The 21,795-nt window shown below is 32.8% G+C and overlaps 2 protein-coding genes across 2 annotated transcripts; one reads left to right on the top strand and one right to left on the bottom strand.

Annotated features, from left to right (window-relative positions):
• Window positions 1–316: 316 nt before the first annotated feature.
• Window positions 317–1,309, bottom strand: LOC110290114 (olfactory receptor 5T9). The gene has a single exon (XM_021156598.2). The coding sequence runs from the start codon at window positions 1,307–1,309 to the stop codon at window positions 317–319; it is 993 nt and encodes a 330-aa protein (XP_021012257.1).
• A 19,109-nt stretch (window positions 1,310–20,418) lies between these two features.
• LOC110290185 (olfactory receptor 5T18) lies at window positions 20,419–21,366 on the top strand. Its single transcript, XM_021156680.2, has one exon. It carries the CDS (start codon window positions 20,587–20,589, stop codon window positions 21,364–21,366), a length of 780 nt encoding a protein of 259 aa, XP_021012339.2. The 5' UTR covers window positions 20,419–20,586.
• Window positions 21,367–21,795: the final 429 nt, after the last annotated feature.

Genomic DNA, 21,795 nt, shown 5'->3' on the forward strand with positions numbered 1-21,795 from the left:
GATAGGATGAAGAGGACTTATTACAACTAATATGACAAAATTATAAAGAATAGACACCTGAAGACATGAATTCTATTGAAAATTTAGATAATTTAATGACAACAACACATACATCCACAGTATTTCTAATATACCTGTGCTTGAAACCATCCATAGCTATAAGTGATAGTCCTCATTGCTATTTTTGAGAAACAGTAACTAAGGTAGTATTAACAAGTTAGCTCTAACATTTTGGAACATGGCCACTATTAACAAAACTCTGGAATGCTTTTCTTTGTAAAATACAGATTTACAATGGACATTATTTTTAGTGTTATTATAATTTAAAATGCACTTTGTTCATGAAGAAATTTCTCTCAAAAATCTTTTTCATTGCCTCTTTTACATCTTTGTTTCTCAGACTGTAGATGATGGGATTCAGCATGGGAATCACAATGGTATAAAATGTGGACACAATCATGTCATGTTCCAAGGCATAGTTGGAACTGGGTCTCACATACATGAAAAGAATTGTCCCATGATAAATGGACACTCCTGTAAGGTGAGAACCACATGTAGAAAATATTTTTCTCCTCCCTTCAGCAGAATTCATTTTAAGAATTGCAAAGAGTATGAAACTGTAAGAGACCAGGACAATGAGGATGGTGATAATCTCAATGGAGCCTACACAATAGAAGAGCAGAAGTTGGTTTATATTTGTATTTGAACAAGAAATTGCAAGCAATGGAGGAATATCACAGAAGACATGCCTAATCTCATTGGATGCACAGAAAGAAAGGCTAAAGGTAGCCACTGTATGTATAGTAGCATGCATAATTCCACCTGAATAACAAGCTATAATGAGAGGTATGTAGACTCTAGATGACATTTTCACTGCATACAGAAGTGGATTGTAGATAGCTACAAAGCGATCATAAGCCATTGCTGCTAACAGGAAGCATTCTGTGGTTCCAAACGTAACAAAGAGAAACATCTCTGTTACACAGCCAGCGTATGAAATAGATTTATCATTTGAAAGAAAATTGACCAACATCTTCGGAGTGACAACTGTGGAATAACAGGCATCTAGGAATGATAAAACACTTAAAAAATAATACATTGGATTGTGAAGCCGAGAATCTCCAATGACAAGCCAAATAAGTCCTAAGTTGCCTATGACAGTAAAAAGATAAATCACAAAAAACAAAAGAAATAACAAGACTTGCAGGTCAGCATCATCGGTGAAGCCTGTTAGTATAAACATGGTGATGTCTGTCACATTGTTCACTGGAATTCTTCGGACAGCGTAACCTGGTGAATGTATCGACATTTCTGACTCTTACACTGTATAAATCAATCAATGCCTTTTGAGAACTCTGTCCACTATCACATCCTTGGGCTTGTGTTTTAGAAACTCATAATGAATACTTTCTCCTTGGAGGCTTCAGCTGTAATAAAGAAGTTGAAAATAAGAAGATGCATTATTGATATAAAAATTAATTTAAAAAAATCAATTTTTCATTTTTGCTGTGCTTTTCACTCTTAGAATCAGCAAATTTAATCTTGAGAATGCTCACTATTCTCTGCTAATTTTTCATCACTTTTTTCATGTTACATTGTGTTCACAATTATCAATATGACGATATAGATATATCATATGTTATACACAGCATCCATCTAATAAATTTCCTCAGTGTCTGAATCATATATAGACAGTGATCATTAGATCATTAGAGTTTAACAGAGAAAAATTGAATGAGCATCAGTTGGTGGTTAAGAAATAATAGAACGTGGAGTAAACTAGTCTTAGATATCAAACTCACTCAGGGCTGCTTTTCTTTTGACAATTTCTCATCTCATTAACTCATGATTATGTGTGAGGAACAGAAAAAAATCATAAAGGGGCAGGTGAGCCTTTTGAAAACGAAAAATAAAATTAAAGAAAGCAAATACCTTTTCAAATGTATTTTAGTTTTTCACTTTTCTTTCTTGAAATGAAATTGCCACTTACCTATTCTTTTTTAACCTTTGGTGACTTTTTTTCCTTTATTTTTAAAACAATATAACTTATAATATGGGAGATTTCACAAGGCAAGGATGTGTGCATATAAAAAAATCTATCTTTGGGTCAGGTATGGTGGCTCATGTCTTTAATGATAAATCTATGATTCTCCTCTGTGTGTTTAATAAGATTGGCTTGGTCTACATAACAATGTGCAAAACTCTCAAGGTCAAAAAGAGATACTGTCCAGAAAAAACAAAACACATATCTTTGGATTTAATATGAGACCCAGTAGTTTCATAAATAATTTGTGGTTATTTTCTTAGTAGTAGTTCTACGGAATTGATAAATTTACTATAAGCTAAATATCTTTTAGTAACAGTCAGTATTAATCATCATGGAAATATTTTTCAAAATAATGTTATGATATAAACTGAAAATATGCAGTAACTGGAAATTCTGACAAAATCCTAGACCAGGGAAGCAGCTTCTGTGTATGAAACTTAAATATCAGATTTAATGAAAGCCACAGCAAGTGTTCATTACGAGGTCCTGTTAATGTATCCTGCTTACCTAATGTGAACAAATCCTGGTTTCAATGTCTAGAATCATTAAAACAGATCTTTACCGATGCTGTTGCTTTCTCTTCAGGATTTCAGACAAATCAACATATTGAATTTATGAACAGCCTCTCTACATTAGGCTTGGCTAAGTCATCTGTGACTTACTGATTTATATTCACTATGAAACACATGGTAATTCTTGCATTGAGACTTCCAATTATAACCTGTTCAGCAATTAGATTATTCTAAAAGAAAGAAATACTTGTTTTTGTATTAAAAAATATACTTATATAAGTCATCATTTTCTTTTAGAGTCAACAGTGGGGCTAAACATACAAAAATTCATTAAGTTCTTACACTGAAGTCTAAAATACAAAATATCCAAAACTCCCAGGTATGTATAAAGAAAACCAGCACAATTTTCATAAATATACACAAATATAATAGCTTCAATTAAAATTTAAATATTTTAATTAATTATTTAAAAGAATATGCATTAACATACACAAAGCATATAAGAAAATAACATGTTTAACAAACAACCTAAAAATGAATTTCAGTTAAGTAATTTTCATTGCCATTTTTTCCATTCCTCATGTTCTACTTAAAAAAACCCTAGGCTACATGTGGAAATGTTCACTACAATTTATCAGAAACATAATATAAGTAAGATAGGTCTAACTGAATAAAGTGACAGTAGATGGTCCACCATTTAAACTCTTCCTGAGGCAGATGTTGACTTATACACACATAGAAGAATACATAGCCAAATGTGACCTTCAGATACCTGATAAAGGACGATTGTAAGGATTTAGAAACACCATATTTTGAATTAAATTTCTGTGTTTAAATGTCAGGTGTATAATTTTTGGACATGATAAGCTAAGAAAACATGTTTCTTTTATATTAACATAAGTATTGGTAAATATAAATAAATATAAGTAATATTGACTAAACTTATTGCTAACATTATACCTTGCTCAATCTTAGCAGTAACTTATTGCAGACTGTTTTTTTATGAAATTTACTAAAAATATAAGGCAAAGCATGAATAAAGAGGAATATGAAAAATGAATTTATATTCCATTTAGTACTAAAGAATAAAGGACTTTTATCTCATAGTATTGAGGGATTAATGGGTTATATTTATATATATATATATATATATCTTGATATATAATAAGATTTATATATGTATATATGCATATCTCAAAAAAATTCAGTGAGATTATAAATACTAAATAGCAGTCTCAAAGGTTTTAATCATCTTACAAATATATTGTTAATCTACATCTGCTTAAAATCAGGTAATAACTGGATTTGGTTACAATTTCAGTATATTTTAGTTTTGGTTCCTAAAGGTTATGGATTTTAAGATCAATTCAATGCACTCATGGGATAATATTTTTTTCTGGTAAATTATTCACTTTCTCACACTTCTGTTTTTAAAGCAAAGATGTTTTAGAAATTTGGCAATATATTCCATTCAACACCAAATTATACAGAACCAATTATCTAATTCTCATTATGTATCTGATAAGAATCCCTGTAGCCAAAATTAAATGTATCATTTAAATATTTTATCACACATTCTCACAACATAAACATTTCTATATCATACAGATAAAATTGGATTGATAATAATTTTATCTAATTGACTTTAATAGAGAGAAATTACAAAGTTAAAAATATATAGACCTAATATTTTAACAAATAATGATCAGTATGGAAAAAGATATGAAATAAATCAACTTTGTCCCAACATACATATACTCCAGTAGTATCAGAAACACATTGATGACATGAAGAAAAAAGTAACTTCAGGTCCTTCTTTATCCCAATACTAGAAGGGTTGATAGAATTTGTGTGTGTGTGTGTGTGTGTGTGTGTGTGTGTGTGTGTGTGTGTCTGTGTGTGTGTGTGCTTTCTTTTACAGTCAATCTGACAGCCTTTAAATGACTCAACATACTTTTATTGAATTTAGAACTGAGAATCAACTATTCCATTTAACAATTTACAAGGCATCTCTATTGTGCTAGTTTCAGGGGATTTGTTGTGGACTTTTTGTGATGTATCAATACTTAGGATTCATTAAGTCCTGAAATGAACACAGAATTACATATCTGATTCGTTTTATGAAGTAGGTAATTTATATAAGAAAATTCAATGAAAAGAATGAATGGTTCTATTGAACTATTAACATTTAAAAAAAAAACCACTTAATAACAACAAAATTTCCAGAGAACACAAAACAGTTTTGGTTTTCAGTCTTTAAAAGTTCTATGCATTTCATAATTTTTCCTAATTTGAAATATAGCCCTCAATTTTACTTCTCATAACCTAACTTTTCTTGTGGAAGTAAAAACAGATTTCAAATCAACAAATATGTGGCCAAATTAAGACACAGTAAGTCTCCATAGGAGACATATGCTTCAATTCCAGTACACAATTTTTTAATTAGAATCTTATCACCAAATTAGATATAAAGTTAACTGATACACTCTTTCCTTGGAAATACCATCGCTCTTGTTTACACAGTGCAAAAGAATCAGCTATAAAAACATAAATACAATTAACATTACATGACTGAGTTAGGAATATATATGTACATACATATGCATAGAATAACAATTAGTGAAAAAGATGTCATGAAATTGAAGGAGAGCAGGGATAGATATATGGGAGGGTATGTATGGAGGAAATGGGAAAAAGAAATAATGTAATTATAGTATACTCTCAAAAGTAAAATGATACTACAGAATTTTAAAAATTAAAGAAAACTTGCATGTTAAAGCATGTAGTATAATTTAAAATTCAGAGTTTCTAAGTATTTTGTATATGATAGATTTTCCTCTTACACTGAAAATGATTGCTTCAGTCACATATGGCAACCTGTGAAAATTGTATATTTTCCTTCTTATGCCAGCCCTTTGAAAATTTCTTGAACGATACAGGATGCCCCAGGGAGAGAACATGTTGATTCTCTCAGGATAGAAAAATACCCAGGTGATTTAGGTTTTTCTACAACAAGCAAATGAATAATTTGGGAGTGAACATGATGTAAAGTGATGGGTGTTAAATTATTTCTCAAAAAAGGGAGCATATGTACATAAGACCAAGAAATTAATATAACAGAAAAGAGGTACAACTCCAATACTAATTATGTGCTTAGAAAACATAACTAAAATTCAGTTTCCTTCTCTTGAAAATGTCTCCCTTTTACCTAAATATTCTAGAGAAATTACCTATTGAGATCTCATAAAATTATAGTATTGCTAAATTAAATATACTTTCAACAGTTAAGCTTACTTAAAAATAAATATGTCAAAACTTCCAATAGTATGCAAGATAGATTTATTCTAACTGAAAATAATATGGTAGAGGTAATAACGGGATAGTTACAAATAAGATATATAATCATGAATATGTACTATAACAAAGTATTTATTTATAATTTACATATAAATATAATTATTACTATAAATAATAAACTGTATGATGTTAAAAATAAAATACAATTTTAAATATTTTCTTTTCTTGCTTCAGAATGCAATATAGTTATATGTAGAATTGTAACTCATATATAAGTATATATATAATATAACACATATAGTTATATTCCTATATATTTTGAGAAATATATAAGAATATATATATATATACATACATACACTCAATAATGAGCACATGATACACACACACACACACATATATATATATACACACACGCACATATATATACACTCAATAATGAGCACATGATCAGACATAATCACTGCAGATAAAAACTGTCAGATAAAGAACTGTCATTAAGGTCAGAAGCAGGAAGGTTAGATTTTCCCATACTCATCTTCCCTCTCTTGCGAATCTACTGGGTCATCCCCAGCTACCCTGAGTTCCCTGTTATTCCCTACTGACCTCAATTTTCCTACCATTTCTCATCCTGTTTTCGTCAGAAACACTGATCCAGAACTCTACAGAAAAAAGATACCCATTAGAGACCTGCTACACTGAATCATTAAGATTAGGCCCTTTCCCAATCCCTTCTACAACAGGAACATCCATGAACTATAACCTGGCAGATGGCTGAAGGTGCTACAAAGAACACAATAAAAAATAAAAACAAAACAAACAACAACAACAACAACAAAAAAAAAAAACAGGGAAATCTGACAATTTCAGAGCACAGCTACCATACTGCAGCTATCTCTGGATGTCCTAATATAAATGGATCTCAAGAAAATGACCTTAAGCCGGGCGGTGGTGGTGCATGCCTTTAATCCCAGCACTTGGGAGGCAGAGGCAGGCAGATTTCTGAGTTCAAGGCCAGCCTGGTCTACAAAGTGAGTTCCAGGACAGCCAGGGCTATACAGAGAAACCCTGTCTTGAAAAAAAAAAAAAAAAAAAAAAAAAAACAAGCAAACAACCAAAAAAACAAAAAACAAAAAAAATGACCTTAATCCAAATCTTGTACATATGATAGAGGCCATTATAGAAGAAATGGATAAATTCCTTAAAGAAATACAGGAAAACACAATCAAACAGGTAAAGGTCTTTAAAAAGGAAACAAATACATCCCATAAGACCTGAGGACCCAGCTATACCAATCCTGGACAGAGACTCAAAAGATGCTCCAACATATAGTAAGGACACATGCTCCACTATGTTCATAGTAGCCTTATTTATAATAGCCAAAAGCTGGAAAGAACCCAGATGTCCTTCAAGAGAAGAATGGATACAGAAAATGTTGTACATTTTCACAATGGAATACTACTCAGCTATTAAAAACGACGAATTCACGAAGTTTTTAGGCAAATGGATGGAACTAGAAAATATCATCTTGAGTGAGGTAACCCAATCACAAAAGAACACATATGGTATGCACTCACTGATAAGTGGATATGAGCCCAGAAGTTTGGAATACTGAAAATACAATTCACAGACCACATGAAGCTCAAGAAGAAGGAAGACCACAGTGTGGATACTTCGGTCCTTCTTAGAAGGGGGGTCAAAATACCCACGGGAGGAGATACAGAGACTATGTATGGAACAGAAACTGAAGGAAAGGCCATCCAGTGACTGTCCCACCTGGAGATCCATCCATATACAGTTACCAAACACAGACACTATTATGGACACCAACAATTGCTTGCTGACAGGGGCCTGATATAGCTTTCTCCTGAGAGGCTCTGCCAGTGCTTGGCAAATACAGAGGTGAATGTAAGCAGCCATTTATTGGACTGAGCACAGGGTGTCCAGTGGAGGAGCTAGAGACAGAACCCAAGGAGCTGAAGGGTTTTGCAGCTCCATAGGAGTAACAACAAAGTGAACCAACCAGAATCCCCAGGGCTCCCAGGGACTAAACCATCAACCAAAGAGTACACATGAAGGGACCCATAGCTCGAGCCATATATGTAGCAGAGGATGGCTTTAGGAAATCAATGAAAAGAGAGGTCTTTGGACTTGTGAAGGACCTCAAAGTAGGGGAATGGCAGAACAGGGAAGCAGGAATGGCTGGGTTAGTGAACAGGGGGAGGGGAAATGGGATAAGGTGAATGAGGAAAGGTGATAAAATTTGAAAAATAAATAAAGAAATTAGCTAAATAAAGAAAAGATGTACAAGAAAATACAATTTAGCAGGAGAAGAAAATAAACAAAACTCTACAGGACCTGAAAGTAGAAATAGAAGCAATAAAAGTAGAAATAGAAGCAATAAAGAAAACTCAAACCAAGTAAATCTTGGAGAATGTAAACCTAGGAAAGAGAACAGGAAAAACAAAACAAAACAAAAGAAAAAGATGCAAGCAACAACAACAGAATGGAAAAGATGCAAGAAATTTTCAGGCTTAGAAGAAGCAATAGGAGAAATTGATACATCAGTTAAAAAATGTTAAATCTACAAAATTCTTGACACAAAACATCCAGAAAATCTGGAATATTATAAAAAGGCATAACCTAAGAATAGGAGTAGAAGGTAGAGAGTCCTTCAAAGAGCAGAAAATATTTTCAAAAGAATCATAGAAGAAAACTTCCCCAAACTAAAGAAAGAGAAGCCTATAAACATACAAGAAGCTTATAGAACACAAATTCGACTGGACCAGAAAAGAAAATCATCCACACACATAATAATCAAAACACAAATATGCAGAACAAAGAAAGGACATAAAAAGTATGACGAACAAAAAGCCAGGTAACATTCAAAAGTTGACCCATCAGAATTATGTCAGATTTCTGAACAGAGACTCTAAGAGCTAGAAATGCCTGGACAGATATCTTGCAACACTTAAAGAAGACAACTGATAACAACCAAGAATACTATATCCAGCAAAATTCTCAACTGCCATAGATGAAAAACACAAAATATTTCAAGACAAATCCAAATTCAAACAATATCTATCACAAATCTACCCCTACAGAATGTACTAGAAGAAAAACTCTACTCAAGGAGGATACCTACATCCAAGCAAACACAGGAAATAAGTAATTCCGTGTCAGAAAAAAAGTGAGGAACACAGAAATACACACACACACACACACACACACTAATAATACTAACATCAATATAACAAGAAATAGCAATCACTAGTCATTAATATCTCTCAAACTCAATGAAATAATTTTCCAATAAAAAGACACAGGCTCACAGAATAGATGTTAAAACTAGATCATACTGCTTCATATAAGAAACACACCTCAGGAATAAAGATAGACATTACCTCTAACAAAAAGGCTAGAAAAAATTTTCCAAACAAACAGACCCAAGAAGCACTCTGGAGTAGCTATTCTCATATGTAATAAAATAGAATTTCAACCAAAATGAATCAAAAGTGTCATTGAAGGACGCATCATATTCATCAAAGGAAAAACATATCAAGATGATATCTCAATTCTGAATATCTATGCCACTAATTAAAAGCACCCACATTTGTAAAAGAATCTCACACATTAATAGTGGAAGATTAAAATAACTAAATCTCACCAACTGATAGGTCATCCAGACTAAAATTAAACAAAGAAATGAAACTGACATTGTGAACCAAATGGATCTAACAGACATCTGTGGAATATTCTACCCAAACACAGAAGAATATACCTTCTTCTCAGAACCTCATGTACTCTTCTCCAAGATAGAACACATACGTATTCACAGAGTAAGCCTCACCGGATACAAGAAAATGGAAATGATGCCTTGTATCTTATCAGACCACCATCTACTAAAGCTAGATTTCAACAAGAACAGAAACACAGAAAGCCTATACACTCATGGAAACTGAATAACTTTCTACTCAATGATCTCTGAGTCAGGGGAGAAATAAAGTAAGAAATTAAAGACTTTCTAGAATTCAGTGAAAATTAAGAAGTAACATACACAAATCTATGAGACACAATTAAAGCAGAGCTAAGAGGAAAGTTTATAGCAATAACTGTCTCTCTCTCCCTACCTATTCAATAGAGTACTCGAAGTCCTAGCCAGAGCAATTAGACAACAAAAGGAGGTCAAAGGGATAGAAATTGGAAAGGAAGAAGTAAAAATATTACTAATTGCAGATGGTATGATAGCATAATTAAATGACCCCCAAAAAATCCACCAGAGAACTCCTAAACCTGATAAATAACTTTAGCAAAGTGGCTGGATATAAAGTTAACTCAAACTAATCAGTGGCCTTCCTATACTCAAAGGATAAACAGGCTGAGAAAGAAATTAGAGAAACAATACCCATAACAATAGTCACAAATAATATAAAATACCTTGGTGTGACTCTAACTAAGGAAGTGAAAGATCTGTATGTCAAGAACTTCAAGTCTCTGAAGAAAGAAATCGAAGATCTCAGAAGTTGAATATGCGAAGTAGAAGTAGAAGAATGCGAATTGATCCGTTCTTTTCTTTTTTTTAATTAGATATTTTCTTCATTTACATTTCAAATGCTATCCCAAAAGTCCAAACCTAGACACTATTGCAGATGCCAACAAGATATTGCTGAAATGAGCCTGATATAGCAGTGTCTCCTGAGAGTCTCTGCCAGTACATGAGAAACACAGAAGTGGGGACTCACATCCATCCATTGGACTGAGCACAGGGCCCCCAATGAAGGAGCTAGAGAAAGTACACAAGGAGCTGACGGGTTTTGCAGCCCTATAGGGGACCAACAATATTAACTAAACAGTACCCTCAGAGCTCCCTGGGACTAAACCACCAATCAAAAAACATATAGTGGGACTCATGTCTATAACTGCGTTTGTAGCAGAGGATGGCCTATTCAGCCATCAATGGGTGGAGATGCCCTTAGTCTTGTGAGGGTTCTATGCCCTAGTATAGAGGAATGCCAGGGCCAGGAAAGGGGAGTGAGTGTGTTGGGGAGCAGAGGGAGGAGGGAGGGGTTGGGGATTTTTGGAGAGGAAACTAGGAAAGAAGATATTTGAAATGTAAATAACAAAAATATCTAATTGAAAAGAGAAAAAAATGAAAATAAAAGAAATGTTATGAATAGGAAAATATTTTTAATTAGTTAATTTATTTATTTTAAACTTCAGATTTTATTCCCCTCCCTGTCCACCCTCTGGCTGTTTCATATCCATACCTCCTCCCTGTTCCCTGTCTCCAGGAGGATGTTCCTAATCCCCACTCCCACCCTATCAGACCTCAAAACTTCCTGGGTCCTAAAGTCTCTTAAGGGTTAGGTGCTTCTCTTACTAAACCCAGACCCAGCAGTCCTCTGCTGTATGTGTATTGAGGGCCTGAAATCAGCTGGTGTATGTTGCTGGGTTGGTGTTCCAGTCTATGAACGCTCTGGGGTCAAAGTTATTTGAGACTGCTGGTCCTCCAACAGGGTTGCCCTCCTCTTCAGCTTCTTTCAACTTTCCCCTAATTCAACCACAGGGCTCAGCAGTGTCTGACCAGTGGTTGGGTGCAAATATCTGCATCTGATTCAGCTGCTTGTTGGGTCTTTTGGAGGGTAGTCATGATACATTTTTGTGAGTGCTCCATAGCCTCGGTAATAGTGTCAGCTCTTGGGACATCCCCTTGAGCAGGATCACACCCATTTCTATCCCTGCATTTCTCTCAGACAGGAACAATTATGGTTCAGAAATTTGACTGTGGGATGGCAACCCCATCCCTCACTTGATGCCCAGTCTTTCTGCTGGAGGTAGGCTCTTCAAGTTCCATCTCCCCAATATAGGGCATTTCATCTAAGGTGCCTCTCTTGGAGTCCTAACAGTCACTCACCTCCCATGTCTCTGGTACATTCTAGAGGGTCCTCGCAACCTCCTACCTCCCGAGGTTGAGTGTTTCCCTTCTTTGTTCTGGGCCTAAGGGATTTCTGCCCCTTTCTCCCACCCAATACCAGATAAGGTTCTCCTCTCCACGCCCCCATCTCCTTTCCCTCCCATGTCCATCTCTTCCCCTTTGTGGTTGGTTTCTTCTCCCTCCCTAGTAGGAATCAGGCATACTCCCTTGGGACCCTCATCTTGGTGCCCTTTTTGAGTTCTGTGGGCTTTATCTTTTTTCTTTTTCTTTTTCTTTTTTGGCTAATATCCACTTATTAGTGAGTATATTATATGCATGTCCTTTTGTGTTTGAGTTACTTCACTTAGGATGATATTTTCTAGTTTCATCCATTTACCTGCACAACTCAGGATGACCTCATTCTTAATAGTTGAGTAGTATTCCATTGTGTAAATGAACCACATTTTCTGTATCCATTGTTCTGTCGTGGGACATCTGGGTTGTTTTCAGCTTCTGGCTATCACAAAAAAAGCTGCTATGAACATAGTGGAGCAAGTGACACTGTGGTATGGTGTGACATCTTTTTAGTATATTCTCAAGAGTGGTATTGCCAGGTCTTCAGGTAAATCTATTTCCAATTTCCTGAGGAACTTCCAGATTGATTTGCAGTGGTTGTACCAGTTTGCTGTCCTGCTAGCAGTAGAGGAGTGTTCCTCTTTCTCCACATCCTTGACAACATGTGCTGAGGTTTTGATCTTAGCCATTCTGATTACTGTAAGGTGGAATCTTAGGGTCATTTTGATTTACATTTCTCTGATCACTAAGGACTTTGAACATTTCTTTAGGTGTTTCTCAGCCATTCGAATTCCTCAGTTGTGAATTCTGTTTAGTTCTATACCCCATTTTTTGATTGGGTTGTTTGATTTTTTTGGTGGTTAACTTCTTGAGTTCTTTATATATTTTGTATGTTAGCCCTCTATCAGATGTGGGGTTAGTGAACATTTTTTTCCAGTCTGTAGGTTGTTTATATGTTTTATTGGCTATGTCTCTTGTCTTACAGAAGCTTTCCAGTTTCATGAGGTCCCATTTATCAACTCTTTATCTTAGAACATGAGCCATTACAGTTATGTTTAGGACATTTTCCCCCTTGCCAATGAGTTCAAGGCTCTTTCCCACTTTCTCTTCTATTAGACCGAGTGGATCTGGTTTTATGTTGAGGTCTTTGATCCACTTTCACTTGAGCTTTGTGCAAGGTGACAAATATGGGTCTATTTTTATCTTTCTACATATGGACAGCCAGTTAGACCAGCACCATTTGTTGAAGATACTTTCTTTATTCCATTGCTTATGTTTAGCTTCTTTATCAATAAACAAGTGTCAGTAACTGTGTGGTTTTAATTCTACATACTCATTCTAGTCCATTGATGAATATGTCTGTCTCTGTACCAATACCATGCATTTTTTATCACTATTGCTCTGTAGTAGAACTTGAGTTCAGGGATGGTGATTTCCCCAGCCATTCTTTTATTGTTAAGTATTGTTTTTGCTATTCTGGGTTTTTTGCCTTTTCATATGAGTTTGAGAATTGGTCTTTCCACGTCTTTGAAGAATTGTGTTGGGATTCCGATGGGGATTGCACTGATTCTGTAGTTTTCCTTTGGTAGGATAGCCATATTTACCATGTTAATTCTGCCAATTCATGAGCATAGGTTATCTCCCCATTTTCTGAGATCTTCTTCTATTTCTTTATTGAAAAACTTGAAGTTAGTGTTGTACAGATCTTTCATATGTTTGGTTAGAGCTACCCCCCAAGATATTTTATATTATTTGTGGCTATTGTGAAGAGAGTTTTTTTCCCCCTAATTTCTTTCTCAGTCTGTTTATCATTTGTATAAAGGAAAGCTACTGATTTATTTGAGTGACTTTTATATCTGGCTACATTACTGAAGTTATTCATCAGCTTAAGAATTTCTTTGGTATAGTTTTTGGCGTCACTTATGTATACTATCATATTGTCTTCAAATAGTGATAACTTTATTTCTTCTTTGCCAATTTGTATACCCTTAATCTCCTTTTGTTGTTTTATTGTTCCAGCTAGCACTTCGAGTACCACACTGAATAGATATGGGGAGGGTGGGTATCCTGTATTATCCCCAATTTTAGTGATATTGCTTCAAGTATCTCTCCATTTAATTTTATATTGACTGTTGGTCTGCAGTCTCTTGCATTTATTGCTATTTTGCTTTTATTAATATATTTCTTCAGATATCTCTCCAGTACTTTTAACATGAAGCTGTGTTGTATTTTGTTAAATACTTTTTCTGCATCAAAGGAGAGGGAGATTGTGAGATATGGGTCCCGTAGAAGGGCAACCTGGAAGTGGGATATCATTTGACAGTAAAAAAAATAGAATGATTAATAAAAAATAACTGACAAAAAAAAGATACAGCATATTGAAATTTAACAGAAGCATTTCCATACTCACTTGAATCATTAAGATATAAATCCATGAACATGATGACATTTAACAAGAAATTTGAGGCAATATATACATTTTCTTATTATTAGTGATTGGTACAATTTATTGGCATTTATTTATTTTATGTCTATTAGGTCATTTCAAATATTGGGACTACCTTGTACCAATCTATAAAATTATAAAGCTCTCTTTAAAATACTGCTGGAAAATGTAGTTGTTAAAATAAATAAAAACTCAGAATATCAGATATGTCGAAGACACAAGTTTGATAAAGGACTGCTGTTAAATCATCCAATAAATCTTGAATTGCAACAAGAAATAAACATCAAAGCCAGTTGAAAGCTAAGTAAAAGAATCTATACAGAAATCCCATTTGAGAAAAAAGAACACATGAGCTTATGTAAGCATGATCGAATAGTTCACTAAGGGATTCAAAATGTAAAAAGAGAGACTCTAATATACACCAAGAGCACCAAATCTCAAAGATGTAGGGAAATTAATGCATGATCAGGGGAAAATGATTTAATACAGTCATTGAGGAGGGCACAACAGACATTCCTAAACTATGTTATTTCTTGGACTATATTTTGGCTCATAATATTCAAGACATTTCTTTGAATGTTTGATTTTAGACAATTCATTTGATTCCTACTTATCTTTGCTTAGGATCTAAGTTGGGGCTGTTTAGACTTTTTTTATGCTCATTAACTCATACATTAAATATTATCCCATGACATTAAAAGACATCCTTGAAATCTCTCTACCTCTCAATGTCATAAAAACACATACTATTAATAGCAGATTTAAGGTACACTAAAATAATATCTTTTTTTCTTGTTCAATGTAATATACATCCATCATCACATCAAATAGTTACTTTATGTGAATAAAAGTCTTACCATTTTGGGGAGCAGTTATGAATAGGACATTTTTTGTGATCTCTATTTGTTGATTTGACACTAATAATATATAGCTAAGTTATTGATCTGTGTTGACTTCTTTTGTATTTTGGACCTTTCTAAAATCCCTTTATTGGATTGAGATTTTAAGTCTTCCTATCTGCAAGGTTCTGCCAATTGTGAAAAAATGTTGACATTTTCTTGTTTCCTTTTGGTGTGTTTTCTTTCATTTTCTTTCATGACTACTGTGTACAGCTTCTAGTATTATTTGGAATAAAAATGATGAAGGTGGGCGTATTTGAATTATCTCAAATTATACAAGGCCTTCAGCACTATTTCTTGCCCTAAGTTAGCTGTTACGAAGAAAACAGACATCCTTATGAAGACATTCTTTCTATATCACATTTGTCTTTTATTCAGTGAATAAATGCTTAATTTATCAATCATTTGTTTGGCACCCATTAAGATTCCTATGTGAGTTTTGTCTGTTATTTTTTTTCCTATGTTTTATGCAGTATACTTATTGATTAATTTATACTGAATCATACTAGGATGATTGGAACTTGAACATGGTTCACAACCATTTAACTGTACTTTCTTACTGGGTTTGTTATGGGAAATTTTTTCACTTTTGATTTTCAACTGTTTTAAAACAATATTAGAAGTTCATTAGTAAAGAATACCATTTTGCCAGATACGAGTCATTTCCATTCAATTTTATACTAAATTTTAATTTCTTATTTGTCCTTTTAACTAGTAGAATAATACTTTATATGAAGGACATTCTTTGCTCATGTGTTATCTTTGCTGTGTGCTCATCCTTAAATAAAGGTTCTTATGAATTATTCTCTGTTTTATGTGCTGACAAGTTGCTAAGCTTTGGCTCAATATTGACCTCTTTGTAGAGATGCACTATTCAGTCTATTAATAATATGTTCAACCTTGTGACAGTATTACATATTTTCATTTTCTCATTTTTTATGTTATTAATGGTACTTGCTGCTTCAGTTTATTGAGATTTGCTTTTGAATCATGATATTTAACTGAAGAGTTAATAATTACACTACCTCAAGATTGTACAAGATTTTGAGTGTGGTGTTCCAATATAGCCTAGACTATTCTCAAGAATGCAGTTTTATTGACTTATCCTTGCAATTTCTTAGACTACAAACATAGAATATAAGACCATGCCAAACTGTATTAGATTTGTTACTGCTCATTCACAAAATGAGAACCTTATATTCTCTACCTTTTCAATTTCAATATTGTAAAAAGCATCTAGAATATTGAGTAAGAGGGAAAGAGCTTCGTCCCATTATATTTATCAACATCAAATTTCTCTGTCACATTTCTACACATCCATTTGTTTGGTCAGCTATGTTTTCTTAGTTGTCCTAGTGTTCTTTATGCCTATTTGTTTGTAAAAATTATATATTACATAATATGTGATTTTATTCATGAAAATTGATGGTAGTCATAATTAATAACTAACAAAGAATTATATAACTAACAAAGTGTGAATTTTATGCTTTGTCTTTTTAAATATTGTAGTTATGTAAGTATTAATAATCTATTAAAATTAATATTTGTACTTGACTTAATTTAAAGAATTTAGGTTAAAATTTCCATTGAGGAAAAGTATGACATGTCAAAAACTCATGAAACCACTCATTAGATACTCAAAAAAAGGTACTTTTCATATCGTTATACTATAATTATATACTATAATTACCAATCAATTGAAACATTTAACATCTTGTATTACCAGAGAAAGGAAATTAAGTCAGGGAAGTGAAATTTATAACAAAATTTCAAAACATGTCATAATATTTGCCATCTCTGATTATTTTCTCACTAATAATTAAACAATTTAAAAGAGTGTTTCTGTGTTATAATTCAAAATGGCACACTAAAAACTTAATTCATTTGATGAATATTGTCCTGTAATGTGTTTTCTAAGATACTAATTCTTTTATGATGAAATATTCATTATGTTGCTATTTTGAACCAGTTGTTAATTGGTGTATATTCCCCTGGGCTAATCTCTTGGGGATTCATGAAAATTTGATTGAGTAGATATAAACATTCTACATTTACTATATTGTTTGAATGAATAAACATGAATTTCTTGGCTTTACAGGTAAGATAAATTTTAGTTAACTTGCAGAACTTTTACTGTGACTATAACATTGGACCATAAATTTTTGTACCTCAGTTTTGCTAATTGTATATAGTGTAAAATCTACTAATTACTGATTATTACTTAGATGAATAAAATATATTTACCCATACCTGATATATATTAAATTTCATTAAAATGTTGAAAATAAATTCTTCCTAGAAAACATAAAAACAAGTATTGATTTATGCATTTGAGTATATAGAAATGTTCCAAATTTAATAGTATGTATTCTTATTCTCCCAAAGAAAACAAACATTTCAAAGAATTAACAATAATTACCACAATAGATGGAAAGGATACACTCAATCCATATCCTGTCAAGGGGACTAGTACTTTGGCAGAATAAGATATCAATAGTCTTATTATATAGAATCCACTTTTGTTTTCTACTTATTGCTGTTATCATTTTGTTCCCTATTTACTTCCGATTATTATTCCCAATAGCATAGTTTTTACAATTTTATTAATTGAAAAGAAAGTGAACTCATGCTAATGTAATGAACTGTGTGGTGGATATCTGTATCTAACTATGGATGAGATAGTAACTCAATACTTCACAAATTCTCAATCTAGAAATAAAGAAAAAATATAATTTATTAAAATATACAATTCAAAATATTTTAGATATAATCCTGATAAAATAATATTGGAACAAATATTAGTAATCAAAAATATTTTGTATAGCTGAAGAATTAAATATTTGGCTTGGGTCTCTAGTCACATATATTGTATAATATAAATTTAATACTTATTTTTTGTGATCTAATATTGGATACTTTCTAAATTAGCATATACTACTAGAAAAAAATCATTCCATATTTATCTTGATTTGCTGGTTTATGTGGTATGTCATAGGACCTTCTTTGAAAATGTACTCCTGCATGTAGTAGTCTTACTTGACCATCAACCATCACTTACCTTACTGATTCAGATGTCATTGTATTTTAATAGAGAAACAAATTTTAAGAAAAAATAAAACCTCACTTTTAATGTCATACATGGCTTGTGTTCACAATTTAAAAAGAACACACATTTTAAATTTCCATGTTCTATATTCAAATCTCAAGATAGATATCCCTTTGAAGTGATCTAAAGTATTATATTCAGCCTGGTAGTTTCCTTTGATTACTGAATACTTAATTTTATAGCATTCTCTATGATTTCTTTTAAAAGGATGCTTATACCTCATCGATTTAAGCTTCTTTAGTTCAAAATTCTGGGCAAAGTCATATCAAAGATATCCTTTATTTTGAATTTTACATGTATGTTAAGATGTAATTTATCCAGACTCTGTAAATCTCAGTACCTATCCTTTCTTAGGGATACATCATTGATATATTTCATAGATTTCCAAATAAATTTTATGCAATTGTCTCTTGATGGGTTTTCTGTTATCTCAATATTCTTCCTTGATGTTGTCTTGTTACTTGTATTATTTTCTAGGCAGAAACATCCCCCACCAAACACAAGTATGCACACACACACACACACACACACAGGCACACACACAATTTAAATCCAAGTTCTGCATATGAGAACAAATGTGAGTGTTCTTTTGCAAATTCTATTTCATATTCTTTAAAAATTATCCCCATCTTCATCCATTTCTTCCCCACGATTTCAGTTTTAGTTATGTACAGTACAATTTTAACTTTGTTTTTGCACATTTCTTCTACACATTCACATGATAATGGATATCTGGGCTTGTTCCACTTATCATTTGTGAACAATTTAGCAAAAAACATGGATGTGCAATTTTCTCTATGGTCAAACTTGAGAACTTGAGGAATATGTAGAGGAGTGGAAGAATTGTTTCTGTCCAAATTTATTTAATTTTTTTTTTTTACAAAATATCATATGAATTTTCAATGTGGTTAAATGTATTTTCACACTCACTAGACAATTAAGTATTTTTCTTTTTTCCAGTGCCTACTCTCACTTTTTTCTAATTGATAGGTATTTGATTGTTTTTGAGAAATAATCTCAAATCACTTTAATTGTTCCTTTTTCCTAAAAATGTTGAATGTTGCTTCAATTATTTTGAAAATTCTTCCTTCCTTCCTTCTTTCTTCTTTTTTTTTTTTTTTTTTTTTTTAGAATTATCTGTTCAATTATTTGGCCCATATGTGTAGAAGGATTGATTCACTGGAATTTCATTATGGTAGATATCAAAATCTCTTGTGTGATAAATATGAAAAAAAATTAGTTTTGAGGTGACACAGACAGTTTTTATTATAATGATTATTTTCTTTGCCGGATAGAGCTATTTAATCTCTTGCAATTTTTATTGTCAGTTTGAGGGATTATATTCTATGCATCTGGAGTTCTTTTTAGAATATTCTTATATTCTTGCCTGTATTTACAGGTGTTTTCAGAATGTTCTTCTCCTGTATTTTCCTCAAGCATTTTCAGTAAGCCAATCTTAACTTTATGATAATTGATATACTTAGAATTGTTTTGGAGCATAGTTTAAGATTGGTGTCTAATTTCATTCTTCTACACATCACCACCATTTTCCTATCTCAACATATTGAAGAAGATTGTTTCTAATATTTGTTTTGTAGTCTTTGCAACAAGGTTACAGTGTTATACCTCTGCATGTTTACTTCTGTTTCTTTCCATTCCACATTATACATAGAAGTTTTATACTGGTAGACACTGACTTTGATCTTAGGGTTTTGTGGTACATTACATATTGAGATAGCTTTACAATTATTTTCTAGAAGGCCATTTTGTATTGTTCAGAAATATCCTTTTGATCTCCAATTAATTCTGTAGTGTTTCATTCTAATAATTCTTCTGTAAAGAATTCCATTGAAATTTTCATGTTGATTGTGTTGGACAAACACAACATTTTAAGTAGGGTATCTAACTCCACAATATTAAGCAGTAGTATCTCTTTTTCATTGTATTTAAGTGGCATATATGATTATACTATGTACATATATGATACAGCTATTTTCTCCTAGACTACTGATTGGTGTATATAAATTAGTCTAATTTTATTCACTTACATAATATCTGTTGTTATCATAGTACTATGCACCATAGCCTGCGTATCTTCAACATTCTTTCATGAGATTCCAACATGAGGAACATCACAGAAGCTACGTTCTTTGTTCTCAAGGGGCTCACAGACAACAATGAACTTCAGATCATTCTCTTTTTCCTCTTCCTAGCAATTTACCTTTTTACTCTGATAGGAAATGTATGACTTATTATTTTAGTTGTTGGAGATTCTCAGCTCCACAACCCTATGTACTGTTTTCTCAGTGTGTTATCTTCTGTAGATGCCTGCTATTCTTCAGATATCACCCCAAATATGCTAGTAGGCTTTATGTCTAAAAGCAAAATCATTTCATTTCATGGTTGTGCAACACAGATGTTTCTTGCTGTTACATTTGGAACCACAGAATGCTTTCTTTTGGCAGCAATGGCATATGACCGATATGTAGCCATTCATGACCCACTTCTGTATGCAGTGAGCATGTCTCCTCGAGTTTATTTACCACTTATAATTGCTTCCTATGCTGGTGGAATTGTACATGCTATTATCCACACAGTGGCCACTTTCAGCCTGTCTTTCTGTCGGTCCAATGAAGTCAAACACATATTCTGTGATATACCACCTTTACTTGCTATTTCTTGCTCAGAAACTTATGTAAACGAGCTCTTGCTCTTCTTCTTTGTGAGTTTCATTGAGCTAGTCACCATCCTGATTGTGCTGGTCTCCTATGCTTTTATCCTGTTGTCAATCCTGAAGATGAATTCAGCTGAAGGGAGAAGAAAAGTCTTCTCTACATGTGGATCTCACCTCATTGCTGTGTCCATTTTTTATGGCACAATCCTCTTCATGTATGTAAGACCTAGTTCCAACTATTCCCTGGAGCATGACATGATCGCATCAATATTTTATACCATTGGGATTCCCATGCTCAACCTCATCATCTACAGTCTGAGAAACAAAGATGTAAAAGAGGCAATGAAAAGAGTTTTGAGAAAAAAAATCTTATTAAACATTGAATTAAAAACTTAAATAGTTTTTCTGTGTTTCTTATGCTATAAGTTCTTAAAAGCAAGTAAGTTCTTAAAAACAAGTTTTCAGTTTTTGCTGTATTTTTTAAACTGGTCTTTAATTTTTCATACATAAAATCATTGTCATTTGTCCCTTCATATACCAGGTTACCAATTCAATTACCTTGAATATTATAGGCCAGCTAAATCTCTACAACTCATCTCAGCATAGAAATACTGAGATATTAAATGCATCTTGTCAACCTTGGCTTTGCATGCATTCTAGGGATTCAAATTTACATCTCCAAACATGAAAAGTAATCAATTTACATAATGATCCATTTATCACCACTCCAATATTTGGGTTTGAAGAACATTAAATTGCATTCATTTTTATTCTAAAGTATCATTATTTGTATAATGCAGTTCTTAAATGTTCATTTTAATTAAA

This window comes from Mus caroli, unplaced genomic scaffold (genome assembly GCF_978045245.1).
Source record: "Mus caroli unplaced genomic scaffold, Mus_caroli_1 scaffold_2, whole genome shotgun sequence".
NCBI lineage: Eukaryota > Metazoa > Chordata > Mammalia > Rodentia > Muridae > Mus > Mus caroli.

What these genes read in the sequence shown, in the direction of transcription:
- LOC110290185 (XM_021156680.2), top strand. Translation starts at nt 20,587, where the DNA reads ATGTACTGTTTTCTCAGTGTGTTATCTTCTGTAGATGCCTGCTATTCT.
- LOC110290114 (XM_021156598.2), bottom strand. Translation starts at nt 1,309, where the DNA reads ATGTCGATACATTCACCAGGTTACGCTGTCCGAAGAATTCCAGTGAAC.